A 24,239-nucleotide genomic window follows, 5' to 3' on the forward strand; every position below is an offset into this window, starting at 1 on the left:
TGAATATTATCTATAGATAAAAATATAAAATAAAATAAAATTTGATTCCAATCTATGTCATAACATATTTTGAATCATATCTGATAATGCCCAAACTCTTTTGGTGTATATGGAGTATCACCAAAATAAACTTCAACTCTTCTTTTATTTTCCTTTTCTTATTTCAATTTCGACCAGGATATTTTTTTTCATCATACAATTGTTGGGAGAAAGTGTTTACTCCGAACATTACAAGCCACAACAATCTCTAAGGTAACAAATTGCTTTGTGGCACCATAATCGATCTTCAAGAGTGGTAATTTCAACTTCGACCCGGATATTACATACCTTGTAAAAATGACAAAAATGAAGAACAGTAACATCTCCATTTTTCTCCTCTTAATTATCTCTATCAAGAGTGGTAGTTTATGTAATATGTACTAATACATACAAAGCTTCATAACAAAAGACTAAGTGAATCAAGCCAAGTTAATATTAAGAGTATAAGGGGCACTGAATCATGTGCTGTAAGTATGCCAATTATAAAGAAAAGAAAAATGAAGAATGGTATACAACAGTTTAACAGTAAAATATTGTACCAAAAGAAAAACAGTAAAACACTTTTGACATAACTTTCTAGTAGGACAGACTTCGGGTTTGAAGCAACATCATCCTTCTCGTCATAGCTGCTTCATTTTCCTCCCCCATTGCAAAAAAATTCGGAAAGCCCTCACTCGTTCCCTATTGCTTACAGCATATCATGCATGTCATGTGAATGGCTGTATGCGATGAAGTTCATACTGACTTCATTGTTTTTTCGGATACTCCCGTGGTCCAAATATGGTGGATCCAATTCTCACATTGGTGCTGCCCATTTCTATCTGCAACATCACCACATACAATCAACACACTACACATGTCTACGTTCTATTAACAACCAGTTTCCTAATGCAGCTTATATATTCTTCAAAATGAGAAAATAGAACCAGCTCATATTGCTCAATTTTCATAATTCATGCTTACTTTGGGAACAACACAGATTATACCAAAAGTCAACAAAATGTATTATGAAATCCACTGGCAGAAAATTGAACGATATCAACTGATTCATAAACTTCTTTTGGTTCACAATACGAGGAAAATAAGTCAAGGAGGAAAATATATTTTTGTATTAGCGCGCTAGAGGCCTTAAATTAAACCTGAGGGCAATCAATAGATTGATGGACTGTCTGCCTTCACATGAAAAAAGCAGCATCAAAATGAAACTACCAAAGGAAATTAATCAGAAGAAGGTGATTCTTTCAATCAGAAACAATATATTTTGATAAAAGAGAACAGATTTTTATGAATAAGGTAAGAAAATACCAGCTTACCGCTAGCTCAAAGTCACTAGACATGCCCATTGATAACTCACATCGAGACTCTGACATACCAAGCACTTTGCAAACTTCACTTCTACAGTTCAGCAGCGTCTATTGCATTACAACATGAAAAATGGTGTAAGCAATTTGGAGAAATGGAGAAATTTGATGTAGTTCAATGAGCATTTTTGTCTTGAAGCTTCCAATATGCATGTCAAATCCATTCATTCGATAACAAACTTCTTAAGAATTCCATATACAGAAATTACTTAGCACGTGAAAAGCATCCCTCTATTATAGATAAGGTCTAAAATAAGGAAAAGAACTTCCCATAACTATGAAGAAAGTTGAAAAAAAGGCCTGCTTTCAGTAGTTTACAACTGTTTTGCCTTTGCATATTTCAGTTAAAAGGGTGGGACATCTTCAAATACCTGAGATAACTTGAATTCTTACGTGTAATGTACAACTAAATTCTGGATTTGTTATAGAGTATCACCTTAAAGTTCTCTGGGGTTGAAGTGTAGTCAGGCCTTCCAATTGTCATCAGGCCAGAGAACTCAAGGTTTGGGCAATCCAGCTTGACGCGTTTGGCAAGCTCTATGCAATTTGATGGATCAACACCAGATTTTGCTGCATATAGTTAAATTAACTAGTTTGTCATTTCCTTCTGAAGTAGGACGATTGGAGGCCTTCCCTCTTTGGCCTTGAACGTCATAAAAACAAGCATTGAACAATTCGATCAAACATCCATTACTAGCAGTGCGAAAAGAAAAGAAAAAAAAACAATCTAACAACTCAAGACTCGAAATTGGTGAGATTTCATCTGCAAGTTAACCAGTGATCTGGACTTGAAGCAATGCGTTAGAAACCTTTCATAACCTAAACCATACTGCTCCGACAATACCAAAAACCTAAAGCTTGCAGAACCTGATTGCTAGAGTTGTCGTCAAGCCCCATTAGTCTCTCTCAGGTTCTGCAAACAAGAATGAGGAGAAAGTATACTCACACTCTTCTCCACTGGTATTAACTTGAACCAAAACCTTCAAAGGCTGCCTGCCAATGCTTGAAACCGCACGATCAAGCTGATTTGCAAGCTGTAGATTAGAAGAGGTGTTGAATGATTGATCAACTTTGTTCAGTTCAAACAACAATAGGCATTCAAGGAAACTATAATCAAACAAAAAAGAACTTATTCAAGCTTCAAGCTGTGTTTGACAATAACCAGATACAGAAGGAACTCAGGAGAAAAAGAATGAAGTAGGTTTATAAGCTGACAGTGGTTTCACTTTGATATAGCTAATTATGGTATGACAACCATGTGGAACTAAGTTATATTGATCTCAAATCTTGTTAACCTGCTGAATTCTGAAAGTAAATTAAAAATCATACTGCTGCTGGCTTAACATAAATAGAAGCAGCATATGACATATTCAAGATTAAACAGAGAGACTACTCCTCAAGTTCATCAAATGTTATGAAACGGGTAAAATCTTTACCTTCGGGTTATCAACACCATGAACCATGGCTAGATTGGGAACAGCAGCTGCAATGATGGAGGTAAACTTCAGAAAACTTTAATATGATATGCTTATCCTATTTACACATACAAGCAAAAATGCTTCCTGAGAGTAAAGAGGGGGTTTCTGCTCTTGTCAGGATAGTAAAACAAAAGCTTTTATACTCTAGTTCGACACTTCTAACTCTCACCTTTCAGGCCCTTCGCACTAAATAATACATCTTAGTAATACATCTAAGAGAAAATGTGCAGGCTTGTAGTTAACTAAGTTAAGCATCGACGGCCATTTTGTCCCTGTTGGGATATTAAAAAAAAAGGCTTCGGCAATCTAGTTAGACACTTCAATCTTAACTTACAGGTCCTTAGCACAAAATAACAAAGTTTTAGTTGGAAAGAGTTAAAAGATAATACATTGAGGGAAATTATGCAGACTAGTATGTTAGCAAGATTTCAATTGGAAAAGAATCAAATTAACCAAGTATAAGATCCATTGGATCACTGAGGAAATAGAGGCTAGCAACAAGAGGCGAACCAAAATTTTGAAGTCTTTCTTGAATACCACTGAACCCGCTAGTCATGCAATTGTATCAATACATAAACACAACGCCGAACCTCCCGTAGGAAAAGTAGAGATAGAAAAGTGATTGCAAATTGATGGATAATCTAAGGAAGGTGGATAATAACATAACTACAAGTTGCACATATATTTGGATGAACTCATACTCAGAAGTTGCTTCGCTTTATTGCTCTGCAAATGCCCAATATAATGCCATTCAATGTCCTCCGGAAGCTGCATATAAATAACACATACTAAGGAGCCGTTTATCCGTAGTAAAATGTTCCTTTTTCTAAGAAAAATCAAAACAGTGTTTGATTATACATTGAATTGATTTTTGGAAAAAAAATGAAGATGAGTTTCTCATTGACTAGTTTCCCAAGTAAAAAAACTTTTCCAATCATAAAATTCTAAACTTTTTTCAATTTAAATGCATGTCGAAACACCACTTCAGTTTTCAAATATCTCTTTTCAAATTAACTTCAAATACTACTTTTTTTCAAATATCACATCTTTTATGTCCAAATGCCTACTAAATATTGCAGATTAAGAAAACCTCTCAGCAACTATCAACTATCAATTACATCTCGATCAAAAATTAGTTCGCTTCATATCTATTCAGCTCTGTTTAGATCCATTCCATTCAATAGGGTAGAATCACTTTTTCCTCGTTTGGGAACAATTTATCACAACCTAAAACTCAATTAGCGTTATCAATGCTGAAGGAGAATTGCTAGAAAAATAATTTAACGTTGTAGGAAATCAAAATTGGCTATGATTTGATATTTTAATTCATGTCCAGTTAGCATCTATAGTCAGGATTATATAGGTAACGGTTTTTCCTATTTTGAGTTAAAAGTAGATTTGTATTATTATCACCAAGTAGGCTAAGCCAAACATTTTTTCAATATTTGATTTTTGATTTAAGAACTAACAAAAATAAAACTAACTAGAAAGCAAGTAAAATGATCAATGACCACAACTCTCAAGTAACGATCCAATGTATTTTACGATTTTACAACTAAGAGCGAGTTTATGTAATTGATAATGAGTGTTGCTAGCTATTTTAATTTTGGGGAGAATTATTTGAGTTTATGAATAGAATATTTTCCTTCAGAAACAGATGAGTTCCTCGGGAGCTTAGTAGCCCAGTTGGTTGGCTACCTGAACTTTCACCTTATCGACGAGAGTTCGAATCCACATGTTGTAATCCTTCCCCTACCCCTATATAATAATTTTATTTTTAAAAAGTAGAGATCTTAGTAGCTCAGTTCTGAACTTTCATCTTGTTGGCGAGGGTTCGAATATCCCCTTACCCATTTTCGCTTCCCTAGTTCCCTTACCCCTATGTATTAATTTTTTTACCCTATGTAATATTTTTTTTTAAAAAGTAGGGATCTTAATAGCTCAGTGAGTTGGCTACCTTAACTTTCACGTTGGCGAGGGTTCGAATATCCCCTTACCCATTTTCGCTTCCCTTACCCCTATGTAATAATTTTTTTTAAAATGTAGGGATCTCAGTTGGCTAGCTAGCTAGCTGAACTTTTACCTTGTTGACGGGTTCGAATATCCCCTTTCCCATTTTCTTTTCCCCTTAATAAAAAAAAAAAAATTAAAAAAATAAGATTACCTCGGGAGCTTTCTGGATGATCTCTTGGACATAATTTTCACCGAAACATCTATGACCAGCTTCATAAACTTGGGTAATAAGAGAAATAGGCTTAGTTTTGCTCACGGCAATAACTCTCACATCATCAGCACGGCGGCCGGACCTTTCAGCAGCCTGCCGGACACGGTGAAATACTGATCGGAGCGCCGTCACAGCCAGGCCCTCGGCAGCCGGAGCAGCCATCTATGCTCCCGGCTAATTTTTTTTTTTTTTTAATTATTATTAGAATTTTTTGGTAGTTGGTACTAACGCGCTGCATCATTGTTGAGTTCCTTGTAACTAGGGGTGGGCGTTCGGTTCTTCGGTTCGGTTTTCTCATACTTCGGTTTGGCTATTTCGGTTTCGGTGTTTTGAAAGTGGACCCAAGACACCGAATAAATAGGTTGTTCTTTACGGTTTCGGTTTTTTGAAGTTTGGTTGTTCGGTTTTTCGGTGCATCGTCGTCAAGAATAAATTGCGAAATGCAATTGACATCATCACGACCCCCATATCCAAAAACATTCAAGTTTATGTCAATTAAATTGCGAAAGAACAAAAAATTCTTGGTGAAACAACAAAAAGAAATCAAACAATTACAACATATAAAAAAGAGATGGGTTTACCAGGTTTTGGTTGAAAGATTTGATGTGGAGAAAAGAGCAACTCGGCCACAAATGACAGTTTCCATAACCATCACTCTTTTCACTCACTGCACACCACACACACAACATATACATAGAGATCTCAAACAACTACCCATTTAATTACAACAAATTCACAACCACCACATATCATGTTACAACAATAAAAAAAGTAGCAAGAAACTCACATCAACAATCAACTATTTTAATTACTCTGTCGCCAACGTAATTGACCGAGGTGGAACTCAAACAACAACAAAAATCAAAAATAAGCAAGAGCAGAAAATAGCAATTATGAGCAGCTTAACAGTCATACAAGAAGAAGAAAGAACTAAGGAGGAGCAGAAGATTACCGATTAAGAGGTTGGAGCCGGAGAGCAGCCATGGACAAAAATCTATGACATCAAAGAGGAAGAGAAATAAAATTTTTAGGGATTTAGGATCAACTTTCTAAATCATACATATATTATTTACATTGTACTTTTGTTTTGCTTTTTGTTATTTGGAACTTTCTTTTTAATTATAATAAAATCTGCCCTCTTCTTTAATTAAAAAAAAAAAAATTGGCTAATATATAAATTTGATTATGTACGCATTTGAAGTGAGAAAACATGTAAAGCTTAACCATGGTTAAGTAAGCCCTACTTGTAACAAATACCAAGTGAAATGATAGGTGATTGTTTTTTTACGTCAAGAATTGGAAACCACATATACTAGTTTTGATTTTATTTAAAAAAAAAAAAAAAAAATCCTGAAAGAGATGCGTTACTTGTGTGGAAATAAATAGTTAATTTCATACTTAATTCACATCACCAAGAGACGGAGACGTTGTGAGATGGACAAGAGATTAAAAAATTTATATACATCTAATATTTACATTAAATTAAAAAAATCTTAAAAAATTTATATACATCTAATATTTACATTAAATCAAAAAAATCTTAACAATTGCATTTGAAGTGAGATCATGTAAAGCTTAACCATGGTTAAGTAAGACATATAGTTATGAAAGATATTTGTGTGCTTCATTTATTTGGTGTAATACCGGGTGCTTGTAAGTTTTTTACTTTGATGGAATCCTTTCTCCTTTGATTAAAACTAGAGAAATCACGGTTAGAAAGCTCTTTCCCCTACGAGGTTTACACAACGTGAATATGAATTAATCAGTTTAATAAGTAATGTAATGGTAAAAAATTATACATGTCCAGGGCATGCCCATATACACAATCTTCGAACAGATGACACCCGTGCCTATCTTAAATATCCGCGCAGGATGACCTCTAGCCTATGACCCTTCCCATGGCCCGACGCTATATATTCGTCTGAATCCAAACTTCTAGCCCAAAGTTATATTGTACCTACCTCATATCAGCTCGAGTCAATTTCTTCGGTTGAGTGTAAAGAAATAAGACGAACGTCCAAGAACTTCCACAACAACCTTTACAACACTTTGCATAACTTTGTCTTTAAACCGAATGACCCATGGTTAACATGTTGGGTGGAATGATTTTCTTATCAATATCCAATTCGTTAATTGTATTTTTTTTTTTTTGTTTAAATGACATAATTATGTAAATATTCTATATTATACCTTAGTTCAGATGCGCATAAGGTGACTCAAATATCACCGTCATATATGTATATATATATGTGCGCGCGCGTGCATGTCATTGTAGGGTCAATGCATAGAACTTGATTTGACTTAAGTTCACAAATGGCCTTCACAAGGGTGGTCTTTATTTTTTGGCCCCGCTTAATAACTTTTTTTAAAAAAATGGCATCCGCTTCAGAATATTTGTTAGGCAAAGTTTTTATTGCCCATTGGGTATAAGTTGTGGACATAAATTAATTTTGCTTATAAGGTAGAAGTTCAGGATATTTCAAAACGGTGGACCTACTCAATTGATCAAAAGTTCTACCTTATAAGCAAAAGCTAGAACTTATGTCTGATGGAATGACATAAGTTCTTCCCAGCAATTTTTTTCAAAGTTAAGGTCATTTTCTAAAGATTTTGTTAAGTGGAGGAAAAATTCAAGACCGAAGGATTTGGGCAATTCGCAGAATTGCCCTTCTTTTGGGGTGGTCTTTAAATTTTGCCCTTCATATTTGAAATCTTTAAATTTTGCCCTTCGCTAAATCCATAGGTTTTGGTTCGAACCCATACAGTCAAAATTTTAAAAAAAATTCGCAAGGCAAAGTTTAAATTTCGCTTATGCCCCATCCACGATATGTGAAGAATTAGCAAAGTTATCGGGCCGCATATCTTATGCCTTATAGGCGGACTTATATAAGTATGCTGGATTCGCATAACTTTGATAATTCCTTCATAATTTATCGCGGATCCGCATAAAAGTTTGCCCGTTAAAAGTATGCTCTATCGGCATAAACTTGTTAAGGATTTACCAAACTTACGCCGACGCGGGCATACTTATGCCTTATGGGCAAACTTTGCCTTGAAGCATATATATGTATTTTTTCAAGCATATATACCAAAGTTATATGGAAAAGTATTATGCTACAACCAAATGTCCATCAGATACAAATTCACACTTTGGGCAATACGGTAGATTAGCAAGTTGATAGACTTCAAAAATATTTTCCCATCTTCGTGGACTCCAAGAAATATTTTCCCATCTTTATTTTGAATGCTCCATCACAAAAGTTGTGCATACAGATTGTTGGTATGGCCGGGGTACACTAGAAGAATAAATTCGGCAAGATGAAATCACGTGGATCTCACACGTTGCTTAGGGGACACAAATCAAAGCACGCTCCATTACTTTTCGCATTTTTGGTATGCTAGTGGCATTGGTTTGGAGAGAAGGAACCTACTCAGCATTTCAAAATACTGAGTTTCCACGATAGACTTCTGAGAGAGATTGCACAACATATTCACATCAAGAGAACAATTTCAAATGAAGAAGCTCTTCGCTGGGCGAATTGCTATCCACTAGCTAAGTGTAGTTGATTAAAAGCCGTTGTTTTTTAATGTAATAGTTGCTCCTAGTTTGACTTATACAAGTTAGTGAGTAGAATTTTACCATGTACGGCCAAGGTCGCCTTCAACTTTGTGTTGCTACAAGTTTTTGGATGGAATAAAATAGACTTTCAAAAAAAAAGTTTGCCTTATAAGGCAAAGTTTAGATTTTATATCTTTTCGAACGGACTTTTAGTTATGTTTAACTAAAAGTCTCGAGGAAAAATTTCCTCGAGGCGAGATTTTTAGTTATCTTAGGATCAGGCATAACTTAACTTTTTCAAAGATTGTATCCGGATCCGCATACACTTCCCTAGTCTGCCTTGCGAAATTACTTTTTTTATTTTATGCCGGAGCGGGGGTTCGAACCAGAATTTCATGTATTCGCTCATCTTTCCAAGAAAGGGCAAAATTTAAAGACCACAAATATGAAGGGCAAAATTTAAAGACCACAAATTTGAGTGGCAAAATTTAAAGACCACCCCAAACGAAGGGCAATCCGTGCAAAAAAATGGAGGATTTTGATCATTTTTTTGTGCGGAGTGCCCTTCAAATGCACTGGTCTTTAATATTTGCCCCTCAAATTGTTGGTCTTTAATTTTTTCCCTTCTCCTAAAACTCCTAGGTACCGGGTTCGACGCACCCGCCCAGTAAAAAAATTTAATTTTTTTTTATCAGGTAGAACTTGAATTTTCAAGGTAGAGTTTTGTTAATTTTACCTTCAAAACTCTACCTCAAGGCGAAGGCTAAAAATTAAAGACCACCGATTTGAGGGACCAGACCACCCCAAAATAAGGGAATTCCTGCGAATTGCGCGATTTTGATTTCTTTCGTTAAAAAGTTGCCTTAGGTAGATACTGGCCCAACATCTGACCCACTTGCCCAACTCAACAGGCCCAATCCACAGCACACAGCTTATAGCTCCATCAATTCCAATTCCCAATTCTCTAGGGTTTCTCACTCGAACCCCATCGTAGAAGAGATTAAGTCGATTCGATTCGTTGGTCTGCGATGGATCTAGAGGTGGTGGGCCGCCACGCTCTCCTCTTCGACGACGACGCCATGTCAGCATTCGTCAACTCCAACGACGCTCTCGTCGAATGGAATTCTCTACAGATTGATCGTTACGATGTTCGTCACCTTCTCTCTTCTCCTCCACCTTCCCGACGACGATCTAACACTTGTTCGTCTTCGTCTAACCTTGTCGATGGTTCGATTCAATCCGAGCTTGATCATGAACGTTACCTTGATCTTCCTTTACCGTCAGATGAGCCAGGTAAACCTAACTCTCGCTTCCTTTTCATAAAATTATGTTGATTATAGCATAAATGGCTCGGAAGCTAATTTGAAAGGTGTTTGAAGGGGCACGGAGTTTTTAATAATAAAAGAATACTTTTAGCATAGAGCCCGTTTGGATTAGCTGAAAAAAAGTGGCTTTTAAACATAAGTGCTGAAAGTATAAATAAGCAATTATGTGTTTGGATAAAAGTGTTTAAAGGGTTTTTAGAAGTAAGGTTAGCATTGGAATTAACAGAAAATATAAGGGATAAAAGGGTAAAGTTGTTGGTCAAACTAAAATGGATTTTAAGCTAAAAAAAAAAAGTTGGGGTTGAGCAACTTCTTGGTTTTGGCTTATTTTAAGAGCTTTTTAACTTAATTTAAGTTGTTTTCTATTTTTGGCAAACACTCAAATAGGTTAAAACTGGCTTATAAAGCCAATCCAAACGGGCTCATAGATACTTGTGTGGCTAGAAATTATATCATTAAGGGAAAAATGAGAAATTTACGTTGATTTTAGCTCGAAAGCTAACAATCTGATAAAAGACAGTGAGTCGCTAGCTAATGTTAATTTGAAGGTGTTTGACTCAGGGCCGGATCTATAGCCCAGAGAGGGTCCCTCAGCAAAAAATTACAGTGTATATATATATATAGGGTAGATTTACATATATATACTTTTGGAATACCTTGAACAAATGCAAAAGTTTAGCTCAAGTGGTTCAGGGTGTTCAATATTGTCTCTAGCGTCCTAGGTTCAATTCCGAGAAACAACATTATTATTATATTTAGCTTTAGTTATTTTTTTCGAATCCCCTGAGTAAAATTCCTGGATCCAGTTTAATAATAAAAGGAATACTTTTGGAACTTGCGATCCATAATAAGCCATAGAGCCCGTTTGGATTAGCTGAAAAAAAGTGGCTTTTAAACATAAGTGCTTAAAGTACTTTTTAAGTGTTGAAAGTTATTTTATAAATAAGCAGTTACGTGTTTGGATAAAAGTGCTTAAAGGGTTTTTAGAAGTAAGGGTAGTATTGGAATTAACAGAAAATATAAGGGATAAAAGGGTAAAGTTGTTGGTCAAACCAAAATGGCTTTTAAGCCAAAAAAGAATAAGTTGGGGTTGAGCAACTTGATGGTTTTGGCTTATTTTAAGCATTTTTTAACTTAATTTAAGCTGTTTTCTATTTTTGGCAAACACTCAAATAGGTTAAAACTGGCTTATAAAGCCAATCCAAACGGGCTCATAGATACTTGTGTGGCTAGAAATTATCTCATTAAGGGAAAAATGAGAAGTTTAAGATTAATGAGTAGCTAGCTGATGTTAATATTGGTTAAGTGGTTCTTCATTCTGCTACCATAAGCTTCATTTCTCTTGTGAAATACACGTAAATGGAACATATGTAGTAATGTTTTGATTCCTTCAGATGAAACAGGTAAACTTTACTCTTGCATCCTTTTCGTGTATATATTATGTTGATTTTAGCTTAGATGATCGGAAGTTACACGAAACAACATAATATATACTGTCAGTTACACTGAAGCACCATTATTAGTTCGAATTAGATTTGTTTATGCCAAGTTTGCAGACGTAATGTGAGGGATAATGTTTGTGTGGATAATGTTTCGTGTATATATTATGTTGATTTTAAGCATAAATGTTCGGAAGTTAACAATCTGATATAAGATAATGAGTTGCTTAGCTGATGTTAATATTGGTTAAATTGTTCATATAATGCTAAATAAGTTTCATTTCTCTTGTGAAATACTTATATTAACTGCTTCGAATTAATTCTTGCTTTCTTTTGTTTTTTTTCGAACGTTGCGTGGATATTTTTCGTGGATATATTATGTTGATCTTAGCATTAATGACCGGAAGTTAACGATCCTATAGACGATAATGAATGGCTAGCTGATAGTTGTTTGGTGTATGTATTTTTGATTTTAGCATAAATGATTCAAAGCTAACAATCTGATAAAAGATAATGAGTCGCTAGCTGATGTTAATATTGTTAAAGTGGTTCATTCTGCTACATAAGCTTCATTTCTCTTGTAAGTAAATATATGTAATGGAACTGCTTCGAATTAGATATAGAGTCAAACCTCTCTATAACATCATTGTTGGTTCCAAGATTTTTTGGCTGCTATGCTGTTATACACATCTAACAACATCATCTTTGGATAGTTTTTCGTGTATATATTCTGTTGATTTTAGCAGAACTGATCGGAAGCTAACAATCTGATAAAAGATAATGCATCGGTAGCTGATGTTAATATCGGTTAAGTGGTTGATTCTGCTAAATAAGTTTCATTTCTCTTGTGAAATATTCCCTCCGCTTACTATTACTTGTCACGTTTCTCTTCTCGAGAGTCAAACTGCAGGAACTTTGACCAACATTTTAAGATGTACTTTTTCATCATATTAATACGAGAAGAATCGGAACTTACAGTATTTTTCGTATAGTTCCGAACATCTAAATTTAAAATTTAAAACATTGAATTAATCTAATTCAATTTAGCTCCAAAAATTGGTCAAATTAACTCTCGTGAAGCGGAACGTGACGAGTAAAAGTGAACGGAGGGAGTACTTTATGGGACTGCTTCGATTAGATTTATTTATGCTTAGATTGTATTGCAGACTTAATATAAAGGGATAATGTTGTATCTAGTTTGTAATTATCTGCATTTAGTTTGTAGTTATCTTTTGACTCTCCACCGTGTACATCAAACACATATATAAGTACATGTAATGCACAGCAGCATTCATTGGCTTGAAAAAACATTTTACTCAAACTCAACTGTTAATATGCTGGTTCCGAATCTGCAACTGCTTGTTGCGTGAGCTATGTATGATGCTCATAAGTAGGATTTTGTATCCATGATCTTGCCTTAAAAAGTTGCTAGCCATCGGGTGCTGCAGTAGACTTGATTGGCATTGCAAAGCATAAGAGACTAATATATTACAATTTTGGGGCATAGTTGAGGGTCCATTATGCACCCTCTCTTTGGTATTCTGTTTGTTGTAATAACTTCCTCTGACGGTACCATTTCCTGTTTTGAGTATATTATTCTATATTCCCCTTAGATAGCCTTTGACTTACAGTGCTGAGGGACCTCATCTAGATGGTTATTAGAAGTGTATTTCTTATGTTATTTTTAAGGTGGCAGCTGAGAATAACGATTTATTGTTATGAAAATAGTGTTGATAGCAAATATTTTTATAGGCAGGCAGGCAGGGCATTCTGGAGAGGATATTTTGGTGTTTGAGTATCTTAAAATAATACAGGCTGCAGAAATGTAGCATGTTGGCTGCCTAGTTAGTGGCTGAAGCATTTTTTTTTTTTTTAAAGTTTCACAATAGGACCTTTTAATACACATTTCCGTATCTAACTAATAAGATTGTTATTACTTATCAATGCAAGTATCATTATTTTAACCTAAGTTGCACGGACTCACCAGTTTAGGTGCCGTCCCCGTCTTGACACGGGTCGGGTGCGGGTGCTGGGACGGCAAACGTCCGGGATACGGTCAACTAACTCCGGATACTTTGACCGGAGTCCGTCGACAAATTTGGGGAAAACATTTGAGATTTTGATTTCTCAAAATTAAAAATAAAACAGATTTAAGATAAGGAAGAATAATGCCCATCTTGGAAAGATTGAATTCTACAATATACATGTAATTTTTTCATAAGAATATCTCTCAAAATTTGTAATATCTTTATAGCTCTATTTTTTTATATAATTTTGAATTTTCTTAGCCGAATCCCCGCACCTGTATCCATAACTAGACATGCACCCCCGAATCTTAAAATTTAGATTTTGCCGAAACCGACACTCGGATCCGTACCCGTATCGGATACCCGCACCCGAATCCGTGCAACTTAGAATTTTTAACCTCATCTCAGTCTGTCCGGAGTTTTTTCCTGTTGCTTCTGAGTTATGTTACATTGCTCTTGGATAGCATGTCAATATGAATATGATTAGATGATTTCTTCCCTCAGAAGTAGAAGAAGGTGAACAGCCGGTGGATACTGGTGCTTATCGTGCTGTTGGTTTCTCATATGGAAGCACTAAGGATTCTGCTGATGGAAAAAGTTCTGAGGTTTGCCAGGAAAGCTCCGACTTTCATCCCTCCTTTCCAGTGCCGGAAAGCCTTCTTCAGAGCTTGGTAAGCTTGTGCTCATCGATTTTTTTTTGTCTGCTTTCATAAGCTTGGATATTGTTGTTTACATGCTAACGAGGATTTCCCATGTGGCCAAATGCTACTAGTTGTCTAAACCTTATGTTATTCTAAGGCTCACCATGTCTAAGTTTTCAGATGCTCGGAGCAGGGATGGAGTTCCTTTCATCTAAGTTTGCCATTCACAGGCACCTTGTTCCCTTTTGATGCATGACCAAGGGGCAGTGCAGGTGGGATTAGGAATATAAAAAGCTTTCTTTGTAAGGACAATTTGTTGCTAGTTGAGAGGGATCTTCCCTTAATGCGCTTGATATTGCTCTTTTACTTCCATTAATGGACACACATACTGTCTGTTTGAAGTTTCAGATTGTATCTAAGGTTCTAGCTTATTTTTTATCCAGAATTGTGAATTCTACATTTTAATGGAGTCTTTGTTGCTTTCTATCTTTTTGCAGCCACCAACGGAAAAGTTACATCAGATAATTGCAAGGACTGCTCTGTTTGTGAGCAAACATGGTGGGCAGTCAGAAATTGTTCTCAGGGTGAAGCAGGGAAACAATCCAACATTTGGGTTCTTAATGCCTGAGCACGGTCTTCATCCATACTTTAGGTTTCTTGTTGATCATCCCGAACTTTTACAATCTGACAGTGATTTGAATGCTCAAAATGAAGAAAAAAAGGTTTCTGATGAGCACAAGGAACATGATGGTGTTGGAGGTGCTTTATCTATGCTTGGTTCTGTATATGGGTTCGGAGAGGATGAGGAGCCTGCAAATGGGGATGATCCTGGATCCAGAGTTTCCGATGCAGCATTTGATGCTTTGGATACCAATAATGTTTCCCGTCCGCTTCAAAGGGCTGAATCTAGCTCTAAGGCATTTGAAAACGATGAGAAAGAAAAAGACGAGAAAGTTTCTACACATTCACTTCGTTCTAGTAAAGATAAAGAAAAGGCTCCTGCACTGAAAAAGAATAATTTGATTAATGCTTCCAGGAGCAGAAGTAGAAGTAGCGTTCGGAAGGAAGATGACTTTCGTTCTTCTGCTGCATCAGAAAAGACAACGGCGGACATTTCTGGTCTAGGAGCAGTGTCTAAGACAGGACCTTTGGTGGAGCCTCCATCTGATCTAAAGAAATTGATTGATAAGATTGTGGAGTTCATTCTGAAGAATGGGAAGCAGTTTGAGTCAACTCTTATGGAACAGGACAGTAAACACGGGAGATTTCCATTTCTCCTTCCTTCCAACCAATATCATCCTTACTATCTAAAAGTACTCCAGAAAGCTCAAGAGGTGAAAGCTCTTTCTCTGTCTGGAAAATGTCATATGGGTTCCTCTGCATTCGCATGGCTAAAGTTTAAAATTAATTTAAATTTGAGCATATTATTTTTAGTTTCTTGAACCTGGCATTTGCTTCTTTGGCAAATTATTGACACAAAAACCATGTAGCTGTATTTTTCTCTTTGGTTCTGGATTATCGGTGTAGCTAATGCATGTGAACCTGGTTATACTACTTTCCCTTTGGAGAGAAGTGTGGAATTACTTTAACATTGTGGCCTTTTCTTCTCTTTGTTGTGCAGTCAAAAGTCCATGGATCAGAAAAGAGATCTTTGAAGGAAAGTAATTCTACCTCTTTAAGATCTGCGGAGTATGATCTGCCATATGCATCTGATAAGAAAGAGAAGTTTAAGATGGTGCTGGGAAAATCCAAAAAGGAAACACAGGACTCTCTGGCTAGAACTTCACCGCAAGAGGCTGGGGTCAATGTGGACGCTGCTGCTGCGGCTGCTATCCTTCAGGCAGCCACTAGAGGTATTAAGAATCCCAATTTGAGTATACTTTCAGGCTCATCTAAGAACGGTGATAGTCAGGGTCACAGCAGTGAGGGTCCCAGTATTGTTGGTCAGAAGTCTGGCAAGAGGATGGAAAATAGTGTTTCGATTCCAAAAGTGAAGGAAATTGCGAAGTCTGCCGCTGCGGAAGCTGCAGGTGAAGCAGACTCCTCTGAAGCACACTTGACCAAAGAGCAGAAGCTGAAAGCAGAGAGGCTGAGAAGGGCGAAGATGTTTGTTGCCCTGTTAAAAGGTGGAGCAGCTCCTGCCAAAAGAGATTCACTTGGAGGGTCAGTGGAACCACAAGGATCTGCCTTATCAGGTTCCGTTACAGAGGTTAATGTTGCTACTAAAGAAAGAGAAGGCAGTGCAACTCTGGCAGAACCGACTGCTGTGGAGAGAGAAGGCAGTACAGCTCCATTAGATAATAATGTGTCGAATGAAAATGAGAAATCTGAAATGAAACATACTGCTGAAGATCTTGAGCGGCGATCAAGAAGGAAATACAGGTCAAGATCTGGTATACACGAAGATGAGGAAGAGGAACAGGAGGAGGAGGAGGAGGAGCAGCAGCGCTCCAGGAAGAAGCGCCGCTCTTCAAGAAAAGATGAAGAGGAAGAAAGTGGAGAGGTAAGGGATGATAAACGATCCAGAAAAAAGAGGCGATCACGCCGTCATAGACACAAAGATGGTGGCGATGCAGGCGAGGATGAAGATGATGAACATAATAGTCGATCAAGAAAGAAGCACCGCAGACAACATTCATCCCCTGAATATGATGAGGATGATGAGCAAAGAGATGCAGAGAGACATCATAAGCATGGAAGGAAAAAACATTCAAGTCATCGGTCGTCACGTGAAAATAGGGAAGATGATTATGAGGAGGATCATAAGCATTCCAAGAAGAAACATAGATCTCGTAGAACCTCCCACCGCAGTAGAGATAGACATGAACACAGGATTAAGGATTCTAGTGAAGATGAGTCTGATAGATCTCATAGAACTTCCCATCGTAGTAAAGATAGACACAAACACAGGACTAAACATTCTAGCGATGATGAACGTGAACACAAACATAAGCGTGCAAGCTCTTCTGGTGATGAAGAGCAGCGCTATGGCAGGGCTGATAAGAATGAAAATGGTACCAAAGAAAGAGAAGAACTGGAAGAAGGTGAGATCCTTGCCAAAGTGTCAGATCAATCGAGAGGAAGTTTAAGAGGTTCTGTCAGCAGAGAAGTTTCAGTCGACGTATCTAGTTCCCAACAAAGAGCCCCGTCTCAACCGTCTGAATCTACTGAGATATCAAATGATCTTAGGGCCAAAATCCGCGCAATGTTAATGGCAACTAGAACGTAGTTGGGAAACTACTAATCTCAATATATTACCTTTGAATCCCTTGTAGTGTATAAAGGGCTTTGTAAAGTCCTTGTTGAATCTTGATTACAATTCGATAATTCTGATTTTCATCCTCCTATTTCTCTCTGCTGTTTAAGTTTTCTGCCCCTTCAGTGTAAAGAGCATTGTCGACTGTTTCATTGTTATCTATTTTTGACAACTGAAATTTGCGGATCCAAAATCTTGGATAATGTAAGATTTTGGGTCCACGAATTCTACTTGTCAAACATAGGCAATCCTCGGATAACTTGTGTAAGTTATGTGAGGTAAGAGTGAATGCTTTCTTATTTGTCATTTTTCATCCGTAAATTGTTATAATCAACACATTTGTCCACTCAACGCGATCAAATATATTTTACACATTAGTTTTATACAAAGTATCGAACTTATAAGTTTATATAACGTGTATGACGTTCGTGAAAAAATACCAATTGAAATTTCTTTATTTGTTGGTGGAAGAATCAAAATTTTTATGATAATATTGAGAAAGAGAATTAGATTTGATTTAAACAATATGTGGTTGGAAAACAAGGATTGATTTTTTAGCAAGATATCGAATGTATACAAATAATTCAATATGATTTCGCTAGATCTAATTTTATTTAAGGAACGAATTCTAGTCAAATATTCAATATGTTTCCATTAGATCTAGTTTCTTTCAAGTAACATATTCTAGCCAACTGAAAGGATCTTTTGATCAATCCCGAGATTATTTGAATTTCATTAATAATGAGGATTCAACATTAGCACACATGAATTAACCGAAAAGAGATAAAACAAATAGCATTTCCGATCATGAAAAGCTTGCTTTAAGGATGTCTTGACTTCGTACTTTATATTGGAGTTATAGGCGGTTTCGTTTCTATTAGTCGTTCTGGTGTTCCATAATCAAATTTTGAGATTCAAAATTGTGCATGACTATGGAAATGAGTGGAATTTTGTTTAATTTGGTGCCTTAATTACTAAGTACTCTAATTTCTTTTTTCTTGAGCGCTAACTTTTAAGTAAATGATTTTGTTATTTTCTCTATTTTTGTGTTGTGCTCTTAATATGATTATTCATTTTGTATATTATATCTTGTATATTTTCATATGACAAAGTGATTATTTTCTGGTTGCAACATTTATTGAAAGACAATGAAAAGAAAAGTTATAAAGAAGGAAATAACAAAATGAAATCGTTATACATTCTATGTCCAGCAGCGATGTCCACCGATTAAGAAATTAAACAAAATGAATAGTCGATGTAGTATTACTAGGTCTTCTTGGTGCATTCTTCCCATTTTAGCGAGGTGATCCACACATTTATTTCCTTGTCTCAGAGTATGCATTATTGAGATCCCAAGGACAGGAGACGCCGACACTCCTCTATCACAGCGCGATCAGGGTGACTATCGACAACATCTCCCACGCTCAGCAGCATTAAGGCGTCAGTCGAATAGGTCTCAATGATGACCTTCTTCAAATTGTAGTTATACGCTTGGGTCAAACCGCCGTGTATGGCCTATAGTTCCGCCGTAAAACGACGACGTTATCATACCAAGTCGCCCGAAGAATCCTCCTCGCACCCACCTTCCCTTATCGTCCCTTGCAACACCTCCAAACCCTGAGTTCGGCATGAAACTCCCGTCTGTGTTGATTTTGATGAACCCCTACGGAGGGAACTATCAACTGATATAGACAGGTGCATCACTCTGTCGGGAGCTGATCGAACACAACTAACTTCAGGGTCATTTTCGATAACGGGGAAATAATTACTGCTTTGGCAGTTAGTAAATGCTACGAAGATCATTGCCATTGTCTTGGCTACCAAAATGAGACGTGGGAAGGAAAATAATTGAAAAGTAAACAAACGAGATAGAATGAAGTGCGGGTAAGAAGTAGGGGTAGGAGCTTGCTTATAAGTATTTCGTAAGCATAGACCACTTTGATTTAAGATTTCATTTTTCTTTAGTATAAATCTTTTCTATTTAGGATTTTATATTTTTGTAGTATAAACCTTTTTTATCTAGGATTTCATATTTCTGTAGTATAAACCTTTGTGATTTAGGATTGCATCTCTCTTAAGTGAAGTATTATTTTATTGGTCTTGTAATAATCCAATTTCCCATAAAATTTTGGACTATTAACTATCAACAATTTTTTTAGCATGCAACATTTAAGTTTCTAATTTCATCTAATTATTTGGTATCGAAGAAATTGGTATCTTCCAATTGTCTACACTCTCTATTGCCCAATATTTTACTAATGTTTCTCCTTGGAACTAAATTCATGCTCTGCTGGAGACAACAATCAGTCCGATTGATTGGACATAAACACACACACACACGTACATATATCCTTTGAATTTAATTCCAACATACAGATATAATAGGTTGATATACATGGATTATAATGCGGTAATTAGTAATGATGGATCAATATGTGGTTAATGATGATGAGATAGTTATACATGAACTACTTATTCTAGAAGGACATTTTTTGTCTTTAATATTTTAATCTCTGCTTTACTAATAATACATATTTTTATTTCAAATTTAATCTCACATAAAATATTATATAGGTTCTCACATATTTGATATCATTTAATATTATCAATCAAATGTTGTATTAGTTATGTGACGATTAATTTTCTTATGCGGCCATCCAAACACTCTATTATTATGTTATACAAAATTTTATTCTGAAGCTACTTATTTCTACACCATTTATCAAATGACCCCTTAATTAACTCCAATTGGTGCATTTGAGACTCATATTCCTAACTTGAAAAGTGTGTAAATGGAACTCGTGTGTGCAGTGGCGGAGCCACACTATGCCGACCGAACACCCTCGGCAGAAAAAAACGCTCGTTTTTATAAAGCTTAAAATTATTTTTTATGATATATATATAGATATGTTGAACTCTTGCCTTCTTCGTACGTTTACTTTTTTATATTTTGAACATAAATGTGGAAATCCCGCCCTTTGCGTGTGTGTTTGATATGGAGGAAAATATTTTAATTTTTTTTTTTTAAACTTTCCTTTTAATATTTAGTTGGTCAAAATATTTCTTATTTATTTAGCAAATACTAAAAAACCACATTAGTGTTTTCCATCCACCAGCACACCTTAAATGTCATCAGGAAGATGAACAATAATCCACTGCATACTTTATAATTTGAGTAGTAGAATTAAGAGACAAAGCGGGGATAGCTCAGTTGGGAGAGCGTCAGACTGAAGATCTGAAGGTCACGTGTTCGATCCACGTTCACCGCATGAGCCTTTTTTTTTTCTTCTCTTTCACAGCTCACTGAATCATTTAGAATGCAAATATTTCTTGGCTAGTGTTATTAATATTGTAAGTACAATTTATATTGATTTCTGTGTGGAGATTAATGCATGTTGTTCGGACCGAAGATCTGAAGGTCACGTGTTCGATCCACGTTCACTGCATGAGCGAATTTTTATGTTTTTGTTATTTCACAACTCCACTGATTCATTTAGAATGCAAATATTTCTTGGATAGTCCTCTTAATATGGTACAATTTATGTTGATTTCTGTGTGGAGATTAGATTAATGCATGTTTTTTTTTTTTTTTTCAAATTTCCAACCCAGTGTCCGGTATCCACATTGGAGTCAGACTATATTTGAATTCGTACTGCATAAGGCCTATTCGGGGGAAGCGTTCGCTACCAAGGATTTTTCCATAACCAGTGCTCAAACCCGAAACCTCATTAAGGGGGGATCAGCCCCATCCGCTACACCACATCCTTTGGTGGTAATGCATGTTGTTTAGATGGTTGCTGCCTATTATATGGTATTGTATTTGTTACATTACATACTATATTTTTTTTAATTGTCACTTAAAATTTATTGTATTATATTGTTAAATCTATCGTTACGTAACGATGAAAAGATCCATTTTATGTGACAACCAATTTGGCGTGGGTTCGCATTGTTTCCAAACAATGCATAAATCTCTTCAAACTCGAACGAAGCATGGTATAAGTAGTGCTAAATTTATTAATTATGGAGGTTGGTCCTGCTAAGGCGTAAATCGCATTCCACGAATTCGATTTGTATGCTAAGTAAGAGTACGTAGTACGTCCAACTGAAGATCTGAAGGTCACGTGTTCGATCCACGTTCACTGCATGAGCGGGTTTTTATGTTTTTGTTTTTTCACAACTCCACTGATTCATTCAGAATGCAAATATTTCTTGGATAGTACTATTAATATGGTACAATTTATGTTGGTTTCTGGAGATTAATGCATTTTTTTTAATTTCCCACCCTGTGTCCGGTACCACATTGGAGCCCGACTATATTTGAATTCGCACCGCATAAGGCCCATTCGGGGGAAGCGTTCGCTATCAAAATTTTTTCCATACCCAATGCTCAAACCCGAAACCTCTGATTTAGGGGGGAGCAGCCTCATTCGTTACACCACATCCTTTCGTGGTAATGCATGTTGTTTAGATGGTTGTTGCCCATTATATGGTATTGTATTTGTTACATTAGAGACTATGTTTTTTTAATTGTTACTTAAAATTTATTGTATTGTATTGTTAAATCTATTGTTACGTAACGATGAAAAGACCATTTTATGTGACAACCAATTTGGCGTGGGGTCCATTGTTTCCGAACAATGTATAAATCTCTTCAAACTCAAACGAAGCATGGTATAAGTTGTGCTAAATTTATTTAGTATGGAAGTTAGTCCTGCTAAGGCATAAATCGCATTCAACGAATTCGATTTATATGCAAAGTTGCGAGTGCCTCAGACCGATAATCTGAAGGTCACGTGTTCGATCCACGTTCACCACATTATTTTTTTTTTCTTTTTAGTTTTAGTACAAAACATTTTTTTCATGCATAGGAATAAGTCTGGCACTAGTCCCTATTTCCTCTTTGTTTGTCCCAACTACTTTAATTTCTTGTCTTTTCTAAGCTAAATTATTATATTCCATAAAATAATCCAACAGAAAAAGACATGTTTTGTGCATGATTTGTAATGTTATTGAGTTGCAATACGTGTACATTTTTGTATTTGTAAATAACTACGAATACTATGTATGTCTTTTATCTTTGGTTATCTGAGTTTCGCAAAATCATATAAGAATACCAAGTTTAAATATCTGCATAGTATAAAAGATAGTCTAATGATGAAGAATGAATATAGAGTATTCATATAATCAGGGGGAGCGAGAATCGACGAAGGACGGTTAGTTTGAACATTCTTTGTCGAAAAACGAAAATGTATAAATAGATCAAATATTACTTTCTTTCATACTATATTAAATTTTGAACATCTTTGAACACTCACAAGACACAACAAAGTTTCTGTATGCTACAATCAAAAGAAAGAAAATTGGCTTTTCCGGGAATCTGAACCATTTTTTAAATAAATATTGTGATGTATATCATATAGTGCAAGAAAAGGCAGACAAAAAAAAAAAAAAAAAAGGTAATTTCTTTTTATCTGTTTAACTTGGTGGATAAAATTATTTGGTACGTACATGCTGATGGGAGTTAATAGGTTGTAGAAATCAATGAGATAGTCTTGGTGCAAACAAGTAGTGATTAATCAAGAATTTGAATTGTATATATGAGGTCGGAATTCTAGAATATCGACCTGATCAATACTAATAAATGGATTCTAAATTTAATATCTACACATATTTAATGAATTCCTTAACACATCCGCCCAAAGTGACATCATTTGGGCTCAAAGTTACTGAGTTCTACCAAACTCGTAACTTACCTTCTACATCTGCCCTATGCACAAGCTAACCTGAATACCTCTATCATATTGCTACTCATGATCACTTGCATAGAAAAAACTGAGGAAATGGGATCTTAAAGCTTCGTTTCTCCTTATTCTTCTCCTTACTGGGATGGCGTAAAACACAAACATCGCCATTGCAGACGAATTTACTTGAATCTGAAGACTTGGAGAAGCAGCTACAAAAATTGAACAAAGCCATAAGAATACAGAAAATTGACCTATGTATATATATATATCTTTCTAATGAAAAAATTTGGTCCTGGTGAATGATAGATAAAGCAATATATATGGATGGATGCAACAATGCCAAAAAGGAAAGGCATAGGATGGTTCCATGTGAAAACAAAATGCAAATTAGAGTCAATTTATAGGTCCCATGACCTACCAAATAAGTATACTCATTCTTAATAACTATTCGAAGACTCTATACACACACACACACTTAGTTATGATTAAATAATATGAGGATAATTTTAGGAATAACAATCTCGTTCTCGCCCTTGTCGTCTAACATAGCTCCAATTTTGGGGGTAATTTTATTTAAATCATAGTTCGAAGTTGAGGAGTAAATCGGACATGTTTTCTTTAAAAATTTTGGTCATGTGGAAGTCACTAATTTCATGTTTGAGCTACATTAATTGAAGCAACAAATACAAAATGATTTGCTAACGATATGAGTATGAATGGACCAAAAACGTAATTGATGGAGATATTGAGCAATTTCAAAGAGGATAATTAATTTGTTACGCCGTCAAATTACACTGATAATCTATTACTAGTCTATATAATTTAAGTGTTTCTTTTTTGTTGAACCTACAAGGCATGCATTCAATATTATTAAAATGATTAGTTGCAACTACAAAAGGTGCGTTGAAATAGCCAAGTTAAGGGCGAAAATTCCAATGTATTGTCGAGGACAGATGCATGGATATGATGAATACAAATATGACAAACATTAGAATAACTAGTGAGAATGTCCAAATATTCGTACGTGATGTGCGTCAGGAAAATTGACTTTTCACCCATTTTCACTTGTTTTTCATTTAATTTCCTTCTTTTCTGCTGTCTCAAACTAATTGTCCATATGTGACGATATAATGAGTCAGGATT

General features: G+C 35.8%; 2 protein-coding genes and 1 non-coding gene across 5 annotated transcripts; 2 read left to right on the forward strand and 1 right to left on the reverse strand.

Annotated features, from left to right (window-relative positions):
- Positions 1 to 474: 474 nt before the first annotated feature.
- LOC132053191 (uncharacterized) lies at positions 475 to 5,355 on the reverse strand. Of its 2 annotated transcripts, none has more exons than XM_059445104.1 (7): positions 5,043 to 5,355; positions 3,580 to 3,646; positions 2,837 to 2,883; positions 2,347 to 2,422; positions 1,837 to 1,970; positions 1,353 to 1,451; positions 475 to 860 (listed from the first exon to the last, which is right to left on the reverse strand). In XM_059445104.1, the coding sequence occupies exons 1-7, from the start codon at positions 5,262 to 5,264 to the stop codon at positions 786 to 788; spliced, it is 720 nt and encodes a 239-aa protein (XP_059301087.1). In that variant the 5' UTR covers positions 5,265 to 5,355; the 3' UTR covers positions 475 to 785. The 2 variants fall into 2 exon arrangements, with proteins under 2 accessions (XP_059301087.1, XP_059301086.1); XM_059445103.1 differs by having other exon boundaries at positions 2,347 to 2,434.
- A 4,334-nt stretch (positions 5,356 to 9,689) lies between these two features.
- LOC132053192 (uncharacterized) lies at positions 9,690 to 17,438 on the forward strand. Of its 2 annotated transcripts, none has more exons than XM_059445105.1 (4): positions 9,690 to 9,954; positions 13,957 to 14,123; positions 14,591 to 15,427; positions 15,715 to 17,438. In XM_059445105.1, the coding sequence occupies exons 1-4, from the start codon at positions 9,690 to 9,692 to the stop codon at positions 17,320 to 17,322; spliced, it is 2,877 nt and encodes a 958-aa protein (XP_059301088.1). In that variant the 3' UTR covers positions 17,323 to 17,438. The 2 variants fall into 2 exon arrangements, with proteins under 2 accessions (XP_059301088.1, XP_059301090.1); XM_059445107.1 differs by lacking the exon at positions 9,690 to 9,954 and adding an exon at positions 14,274 to 14,365 and having other exon boundaries at positions 13,982 to 14,123.
- A 3,107-nt stretch (positions 17,439 to 20,545) lies between these two features.
- On the forward strand, positions 20,546 to 20,618 carry TRNAF-GAA (transfer RNA phenylalanine (anticodon GAA)). The gene has a single exon. It is a non-coding gene; the product is annotated as a tRNA-Phe (tRNA).
- Positions 20,619 to 24,239: the final 3,621 nt, after the last annotated feature.

The sequence above is a fragment of the Lycium ferocissimum genome, chromosome 4 (assembly GCF_029784015.1).
Source record: "Lycium ferocissimum isolate CSIRO_LF1 chromosome 4, AGI_CSIRO_Lferr_CH_V1, whole genome shotgun sequence".
Classification (NCBI taxonomy): Eukaryota; Viridiplantae; Streptophyta; class Magnoliopsida; order Solanales; family Solanaceae; genus Lycium; species Lycium ferocissimum.

Bases quoted from the DNA above. Each gene is read 5' to 3' on its own strand.
- LOC132053191 (XM_059445103.1), bottom strand. From the start codon at position 5,264: ATGGCTGCTCCGGCTGCCGAGGGCCTGGCTGTGACGGCGCTCCGATCA. The intron at 2,884-3,579 runs GTATGAGTTCAT...CCATCATTGCAG, and splicing joins TAAAGCGAAGCAACTTCTGA to CTGCTGTTCCCAATCTAGCC. The intron at 1,452-1,836 runs GTGATACTCTAT...GTAATGCAATAG, and splicing joins CAACCCCAGAGAACTTTAAG to ACGCTGCTGAACTGTAGAAG.
- LOC132053192 (XM_059445105.1), top strand. From the start codon at position 9,690: ATGGATCTAGAGGTGGTGGGCCGCCACGCTCTCCTCTTCGACGACGAC. The intron at 9,955-13,956 runs GTAAACCTAACT...TTCTTCCCTCAG, and splicing joins TTTACCGTCAGATGAGCCAG to AAGTAGAAGAAGGTGAACAG. The intron at 14,124-14,590 runs GTAAGCTTGTGC...ATCTTTTTGCAG, and splicing joins AAAGCCTTCTTCAGAGCTTG to CCACCAACGGAAAAGTTACA.